The following is an 8,652-nucleotide window of genomic DNA, read 5'->3' on the forward strand; positions in this document are numbered from 1 at the left end:
GAAAATTGGGGCTTCCTGTTACCAAGCCTGCAGCCATTGACAATGGTGGCGCCACACTCAATTCCAATGGACAATCAAGGGGTACCGCGTTGTGCCGGCGGCCACAGCCATCTCCAGCTGCGCCGTCACACCTGAATCAAGTACAATCAGGAGCTAACCGCGATGTGCTGATTAAGGACTATCTAAAAATGGGGAAAGTTATTCTTGAGCACCATGGCAGGTAGACCCACTATCCAGACCATCCGTTTTTGTTTAGCGATCTGTAGGTAAACCTTTTTACTTATTCTATCCCAAATGACAAAACATTTTTTTTTCGAAATGGAGGCAAAGCTCTAGCCTCTGCATCAATCGATGCATGCGGCTTTTATTGCTTTATTAATAGTGCAGAGTTACAGAAAAGTAAAACTCATCGGTCACTGAGAGTCGATACAAGAATCAACCATCGAAACAAAACGAGAAACATAAAATGGACTGACATTAACACTGAATCCTACGATCAAAACGCCTGCTGCACTGGCTATATATATCCCGTGCCATCATCTCGAGCCGGTTGCACCCAATATCCAAATCCCGTCGCTGCTCCATTGGCAGTAGGAAGGACCACGAACGGATCCAATGAGTAGCCATAGGGATTACCTGCATAAATGAATATGATTTTGCATTGTTAAAAATAAAATCATTTCTTGTATTCCATATCGCCCAGAGTAAAGCACAAACACCATAAATATAAACTTCGAAACTTTGTGGGCAAGAAAACAGAAGAACAACAATGTTTAAAAGAAATTTCGAATTTTCGATACACCATAAATATCTAAAATGAGGATCTTACAAATAAACTCCATCGTTTTGAGTTTGTATTGTCTGCAAAAATTGCGAAGTTTTTCCTAGAGACAGGCACACTGCATGTTTCGTCCATTTGGAAGACAAAAACAAATAAGTTTCAACATAAGTAAAACATGGATCTTGATGAGACACTCGGGTGGAGTGCACCTTACCATGGGGTGGTGATGGATTGTTGGATACACAAGCTACCTGAGCTTGTAATGAGTATGCCTGCATATGTATATACTACTATTTCCACTGCGCTGATGAGTTAGCGTTACATATTCAGGCATGAAGGATTCCTTGAGCTATACAGTAGCTTGTTAGCAACTTAGCATGCTTCTGCATCTCTTCCCTTTGCAAGGAAGTCTGTCCGGTATTTTGTTGATAAGCCCTAACATTTACAGTAATATATAGGCCGTAGCCGACATCATGTTTGTGGTCATCTCAGTTGCAAGCATGCACTGCACGGTCTCACTAGAGAAAACCTAAACTGTCTCATGTCTAGTTTAATGGAGATTGTAGACTCGTACTAGTAGTACGATACTGCTACTTAAACAAACATCCATAGAGAAGAGACCAACTGATTTTGTAATACTGGTTCTTAATCTCCTGTGAGCCAATCATATCGTGTCACCAAAAACAATTACATCCAGCTAGCTCAGGTAGAATAACACACTAGCTACTCTACTCGATCAGAAGTTACCGCGCAACATTAATATAAGGAGCTTAGATGGGACCTAGCTCGCAAGATACACATATATAAACCGCCAAGATGAGGCGCAATGAGTGTGTGGGCTGTAGTGGGATCTCTTCTTCATTGTTGCGACTCGCGAGAGATTAGCATGCATACAAGCTGCCGGGTATAAATGGACAGAGAAGATGAGGTGGAGATGAAGGAGGAATCAGTAGAGGCTAGAGTGCAAGTGATGGCGGCGTCTCGGTTCAGGAGGATATGCGTCTTCTGTGGGAGCAGCAAGGGCAAGAAGACGAGCTACCAGGATGCTGCCGTTGAGCTTGGCAAGGAGCTGGTGCGTACTCATCTTCCTAGCTTCTCCCTAGTTTTACATAGTTTTTGGCATCATTTCTCCACTCTAGCTAGTTTCTATGAACTCGCTCTTCATAATACTCCAGCTAGCTTCTTTTAAACTTTGCAAACTCTAGCTAGTTAATATACCGTGTTCTATTTTCTGTTGGGACACTATTAGATTCTTCCATTGTTCTGTTTCATTTTTTTCCTTTCATGGATGCATGAAAGATGCAATATACGACTTCGCAGTCGTCAGTACCTGCATTTGCTGAATTTCTCTCAAGCTTTTGTGATTTGTCTGTTTCTCTCCAACTCCTGGCATTGACTCTCCTACGAAAGCCAAAGTAGACTATCACTAGGTGCATGGCATCGAATTAGATTACTACCCATTAACTTTCCTTGTCGCTATTGTTTCACCAGGTAGCAAGGAACATCGATCTGGTGTACGGAGGAGGGAGCGTGGGGCTAATGGGCCTGGTCTCTCAAGCAGTCTACAGCGGGGGCAGGCATGTCATTGGGTATGTAAACACTCATTATGGTTTATTCTTCAGCACATATATATAGTACTGCTGCGCCGCATGAAAAGAATAGTTCGAGACTTGGCAAGCAAAAAAACAGAGTCGGATGGGTCGCTTCCTCAGTTGCTAATGCTATATAACTTGTCATCTTGCTGTCCCTATGCAGGGTGATTCCCAAGACCCTTATGCCTAGAGAGGTAACTATGCATGCCTCCACCTTCCAACATCTGTGCCATTGTTTAATCACATGCCATGATTCCCATACTAACATCATTGTTCATCCATTATGATTAATTCCACCCTTGTTTTCTGTTTCCTTTGAAACCACATTATTTATCACATTTTTGGTGACCCTCATTGAGCACGTAGTTGAGCTAGGGGTACAAATAGTGAGGAGTGACTGAAGTTTCACAAATAATCAGTTGACTAAAATATCAATTAAAAACAATCGTCCAAATAAAGGTAGAAAATATAAAATATGGAAGGTAACTTTTATCATAACATATTTTCAGTAGTACAAAGATCAGTTAAATTTTATGCAAATGGTGTATGTTAAAAGTTCCGCACACCAAACACATTTTGAAAAATCAAATGTACAAATACAAGAATAAAATAAATACAGTTTCACACATTATAGACATAACAGTTTCACATGCTAGGAAGATGCAATTGGTGGACTTAAAATACGACTACAAAATACTTCCTTTCATATTAGTTGTCGTTGATTTGGATGTATCAAGATATATTTTGTATATAGATACATCTAAATTTGCGATAACTAATATGAAAGGGAGGGAGTAGTAAACATAATCAACTTGCACAAATAGATTAGTTGTGAAAACAAAATAAAGACCGGATGAGTGATCAGCATTTTGTATCACAATGTTTTGTTTCTAAGGTTCCATAGCTTATAGTATGCTATAACTCAAGTACGCAAAAAATTAGTTGTGCTAGAAACCGCTTGTTTATCTCTCTTGGTAGTGGAAAGAAAGGTTGCAATCTTATCTCCTCTCTTTTGAAGAAAGATCACATGCATGGTATGTTCATGAAATCTTGTTTCCCTTTCCCTTAGAGGTGATATCTTGCTGATCTTGACTGCTGCTTCTGGTGTCTGCTCTTTTTTCTTAATTAAGGCCTTCACAAGCCTTTAAGCTGCAGATGATGACATTTTTAATCCAAAAAATGCCTCCCATGTATTTTTGTCCCCCAAAACAGCATCATGAGTATATCTCTCCTGAACCTTGCTAGCATGCACATGCATTCCTCTCATTACAATATACTATCAACACAAAGTTGCATTGACCCTCTGGTGAAGCAGAGAGATGGATGTGGTCTTCTCTTTGATTATTAACTATAGATAAAATGCATCCATTGATTGAAGCATCTGTATGATGCTTGCTTGTGGGTGCAGATAACAGGTGAGACAGTGGGGGAGGTGAAGGAAGTGGCAGATATGCACCAAAGGAAGGCTGAGATGGCCAGGCAATCTGACGCCTTTATAGCACTCCCTGGTTAGTCCTCCCACCGCCTGCAAATCTCTACCAACTTCTTCAGTCGGCATGCAGATTTGCTAGCTTTTTACGGTGGCTTTCTCAACTTTACCGGCCGTGTGCCATGGGATAATGAATGGTTTAGTGGAAACGTGGGAGCAAAACAGAATGATTAGGATAGATGCGTGCAAAAGTTTTGACTTTGACCTGACAAATTGGCCTTGAGTCCTTGACAGTCCGGTTGTGGGGGATGCATGGGCTGCCATTCTGCTGCTGCTGCTGTCTTGTTGGGTCAACTGAATATTTTGGACTTTCCGGTCCAGCCCAATTACTTGTGTGAGGCCCGGACTGGGACATAAGCATGCGCTCTGCATTAAAGAGCTTTTTTTTTAACACAAAGCGGGGTCTACGACCCCAGAGGAGCATTTCATTGAATCACATATGTGGCAGGTACATTTTGCAGCAAGGCCCTTTGTCGTCCCTTGTCCTAACAAACCGACTATTTGAAGTAAGGGCCTCACACTTTACACAAAGCACCCTGAAAGTACGGAAGAAAATGCAATCAAGGACAGTGCCTCTGCCACTAGCCGCCGGCGAGCTCCAGGCGTCTCCGCCGAGCTCGGAGAGCTGCATGCTCGAATACTCAACACCGGCGAGAAGATTCCGCCGCTGGCAACCACCAGGTGGCAGGGGACACACCACTTGGTCTTCTGGAAGCGTCGAGCACCAGCAGGAGAATCGGAGGGCCTCCGATCTGGAGGTTGAGGTTGGGCCACCATGTTGGCCGAGGATCACGGCGACGAACTTGGTCGCCGTGTGTTGCGCGCGAAGAAGAACTTGTGCTCCAGGACGCCTCTCCGGCGATCTGCCAAGAACAACACCGTCGAGGATCTCGTCTTCGTTTCCACCTCCATGGTGGCGAAGAAGAGGAAGATCCAGGCTAGTGCCATCCAGATCGAGAGAGAAGCAGACGAGCTTTATTGTTGGGGTTGAGGAAGCGCCGCCGCCCTCCGCATCCGGCTCATCCCATCGGAGCGCCGCAGACAGCAGCCGCACGACCAGCAGCCACCGGGAGCAGCTCGAGCTCCGCCGTGGCCATGCCCCCGAGGGCATAACGCCAGTCTCCACAGGGGTAATCCAAAGAAGACAACTAGATCTAGACCTAAACCTATACCTAGCTACTCCGGCGCCCTTCCATGAGCAGCTCCAGCCGGCTATTCCGGCGGAGGGGGCCCTGGAGCGGCCCGGCCACCAGCGGCCGACTCTCAAACCCTGTAGCTGCTAGAGAGGGGAGATGGGGGGAAATGAGCTTACACGTACACCACTTCCGGCAAGCTAGATAGATGGGCTCTCACCGGTTTCTTGCATTAAAGAGCTCGACAGAAGCTTTCTGGTACAAACAGAAGATATTTGACCAAAATCACCTGGATTAACTTTTTTTTCTGAACAAGCCAAATCCACATTTGATAGTCACATAAAAATCAAGAAGAGATTATGAATCATTTTTCGATCAACGGATACTGAATCCTTCGCTTGCTACTCCTCTGCTTCGAAATAATTGTTGTTTGATGTTTCTCCTAAGTCACACTTCTCTAAATTTAACTAAATTTATAGTAAAATATGTCACCATTCTAAGCGTCAAATTTATATAGTACGAAAATTTAGAGGCTTGCTCAAACACAACCCCTCCCCCAAACTCAATTTAAGTTTCGGGTAATTAGCCAATTAAATTAATTGATTGTGAGCCCTCCTAAGCCCGTATCTATGCTCTGTAGTGTATCCACGTATGGGTATACAATATACCGTATAGAGACATGGCATGATCTCATCTCTCACCATGGATAGTGTTCTCCTCGCGATCGTGGACTATTGACACCCCGATTTCATCTCCCCACTTCGCTGACGATCGTGTTCGTTGGTGAGTTGATCCCACGTTGAGGCCGACTGCTCCTCCTCGTCACCGGCTATGGCGAGAGCGGTCACCCGGACACCGGTCATTGTCGTCATCGTCAAGGTCGCGCCTTGGCAAACAAGTCACTGCGCATGTTTGTTCCCAATGCGCCAGGCTGGCCGGCGAAAACGCTGCTAGACTATCCAACCACACACCGCGCAATCGTATAGCCATCCTGCCTGCATGCCACCTCCACCCCTACCAGCACGCACCTATGAGGCCTTGTCGAGGCTCGTGCTGGCCTGGACCACCTCACAATGCCGCATGGTCGGCGAGCACCGACTTGTCATGCCTCCTACCCGTCGGGCGATCGCCACCACCGAGCAAAGTCGTTGCCGATGTGCCGACAACGATATACATGCATACTACTCCTACCTATGTGTACTGTTTAGTGTTTAAAAAACCATAATGCCCTTAATTATGAAGGTATGTCGATCTCATGTCTGTCTGTTTGAGTCTGTCGAGCTTGTCGGGAGAGGGTTGTAATGGAGCAAACACAAAATGTGTTATATGATGAATGTAATAAAAGTATTGAACTAGATTTTATGGTTCAAATGTTGACATATTTTTCTAAAAATTTGATCAAACTTAAATTAGTTGACTTGGAACAAAAACTAGATATTATTTTAAAACGTATGCAGTATTTTCTCAAGTAAGCAATAAGCATCCCTTATTTCGATCTTGCAGGTGGGTACGGAACACTTGAAGAGCTCCTAGAAGTAATCACTTGGGCGCAGCTTGGCATTCACGAAAAGCCGGTACGTACGTTCTTAGTATTCTGTATCGCGCACATGTAGTGGAGATCCACGGACGGAAAGCCACACACTGTCTGACGCATAAACTACTCGATCTATCGCGAAATGCACGTTACAGGTTGGGCTGCTGAACGTGGACGGCTACTACAACGCGCTGCTATCGTTCATCGACAAGGCCGTGGAGGAAGGGTTCATCATGCCCACCGCTCGCCACATAATCGTGCTGGCTCCGACGCCCGACGAACTGCTCGACAAGCTCGAGGTATCTACATGTTCTTCACCTGGCATCGATAGCTTCTTCCATCATCACAACGCATGCATTTGAAGCAGCTGTTTGCAGGAGTACTCTCCTCGGCACGAGGAAGATGAAGTCGTGACCAAGGCGAAGTGGGAGACAACAGAACACCTGAGCATCTGCAAGAGCTTCGAGATACCGTCGCTGGACGAAGGCAAGGCGATCATCCCAGCACAGCGAGGCAGCATACTATGAGTGAAGACTTGCCCAAGTGGCGAGACTCTGAACTTGCGTACATTGTGTGCGCAAGCTGTGCGAATCAAGAGCACTCCGAAACCACATTGCGTTGGCATTACTGTTTTTATTCCTGTGACTTCGGTAGAGGGCTACTAGCTAGTGTTGGGAACGGTTGATTGATATTTGATTTACTGATCGATGTAGGTATTATATTAGGTCAAATATCTTCTGTTTCGGATGTGCAAGCTATTAGGTGTAGAACTAGGATTCGGATGTTATCTGAGTAAGATGGAATTTGTGTGGTACGTAGCACTACTCCCAAATGTATCAATTCCAAATTCTAACTGCTTAATGCAAAGTAATTAGAAGACGGTGTGCTGTGCAAAAAAGCTTTGTGGTCTCGGAATGCTACATGTGGACAAGATCGTGGCGGCACTAAGACTTAGTGGCCATGGCTTAAGTGGAAAGATCCCTGAAAATATGGGTGTCCAGGAACCCTTGCACCAAGGAAGATACAGTTTTTCTACGCCACCACTACTATCACACTTGGCTATGGTCATAAAACCACGGTTTGGCATGCTCGGTGGCTCGATGTGAGGAAGCTTAAAGAGATAGTGCCGCTAATTTTAAGCGAATATTTTTTAATAATACATTTTTTCCTAATTTTAGGAATAATACTGAAATTTAAAAAAATTCAGAAATAATACTTCACCGGGGACGCCTAACGCGAAAGGACCTTGTTGGGCTGTACTCCCCTGAGCTGATAGGATTTCGTGGGCGGTCGCACAGGAAGTCGGGCAGGCCTAACCTGACTAGACTGGTCAGGCAAGTCCAACCCAACTGGTCACTAATCGGGGAAGCGTCTCTCGATTGCCCATCTAATAAGCGCGAGAATTGATCGTTCCTTATCGATGGACCTCCTTCGCCTAATATGGACCTTTCGGGAAAGCCTTCCCCACCTAGCGTCTGACACAGACCTTCTAGAAAGCCTTCTCCAACTGGCGCCTAACATGGACCAAGGTTACTAGGAATCTAGCTTTTCGGGTTACTAGTTCCCGACAAGGTCCTTCAAGTTAGGCGTCCCCGACGCAATATTATTTATGGAAAAGTTCAAAAATGAGTAATATTCCTGATATTAGAAAAAAAAGGTTTATTGTTGAAACAATTCCCTAAATTTTGCTCTACACAAGAAGAAAGAATTGGAAGGTTTCCCAAACTTTGCACGGGAACAATTGGATCCATGAAATTGACTTGGAGCAAAACTTAACCATGGAGCAACTTTCTCAATTTGTTGAGCTTTAGATTTTATCAAGGAAAAAAAACAAGGCACTAAATGAAATAGCTTGGCCTTCCAAAATACGCTATGCAGGTTATAACGTGCTAATAGCGCGCTATTTTACAAAATAGTGTTTCATAAAAAAAGAAAATAACAAATGTATCATGTATAGTAAGGATTTCAGCAGCTAAAAAGTTGTTCAAATCACAATGATCAACATATTTATTTGATAGACAAAGATTTGTTATAGTCTAACAATTAACATCGACAATTAAACACCCATAGTACAAAACTACATGGAGAATGAAGATTTAAGAAACACAAGTAGACAACTAACC

General features: G+C 44.2%; 1 protein-coding gene across 1 annotated transcript; it reads left to right on the top strand.

Moving 5' to 3' along the window:
- The first annotated feature begins 1,691 nt into the window (after nt 1–1,691).
- LOC124671594 (probable cytokinin riboside 5'-monophosphate phosphoribohydrolase LOGL10) lies at nt 1,692–7,056 on the top strand. The gene is made up of 7 exons (XM_047207949.1): nt 1,692–1,853; nt 2,273–2,370; nt 2,537–2,567; nt 3,782–3,881; nt 6,499–6,569; nt 6,685–6,828; nt 6,907–7,056. Exons 1-7 carry the CDS (start codon nt 1,692–1,694, stop codon nt 7,054–7,056), a joined length of 756 nt encoding a protein of 251 aa, XP_047063905.1.
- Nucleotides 7,057–8,652: the final 1,596 nt, after the last annotated feature.

This window comes from Lolium rigidum, chromosome 7 (assembly GCF_022539505.1).
Source record: "Lolium rigidum isolate FL_2022 chromosome 7, APGP_CSIRO_Lrig_0.1, whole genome shotgun sequence".
NCBI classification, from domain to species: domain Eukaryota; kingdom Viridiplantae; phylum Streptophyta; class Magnoliopsida; order Poales; family Poaceae; genus Lolium; species Lolium rigidum.

What these genes read in the sequence shown, in the direction of transcription:
- LOC124671594 (XM_047207949.1), top strand. Translation starts at nt 1,692, where the DNA reads ATGGACAGAGAAGATGAGGTGGAGATGAAGGAGGAATCAGTAGAGGCT. An exon ending in TTGAGCTTGGCAAGGAGCTG is followed by an intron (nt 1,854 to 2,272) that starts GTGCGTACTCAT and finishes TTGTTTCACCAG; the next exon opens with GTAGCAAGGAACATCGATCT. An exon ending in AGACCCTTATGCCTAGAGAG is followed by an intron (nt 2,568 to 3,781) that starts GTAACTATGCAT and finishes TTGTGGGTGCAG; the next exon opens with ATAACAGGTGAGACAGTGGG.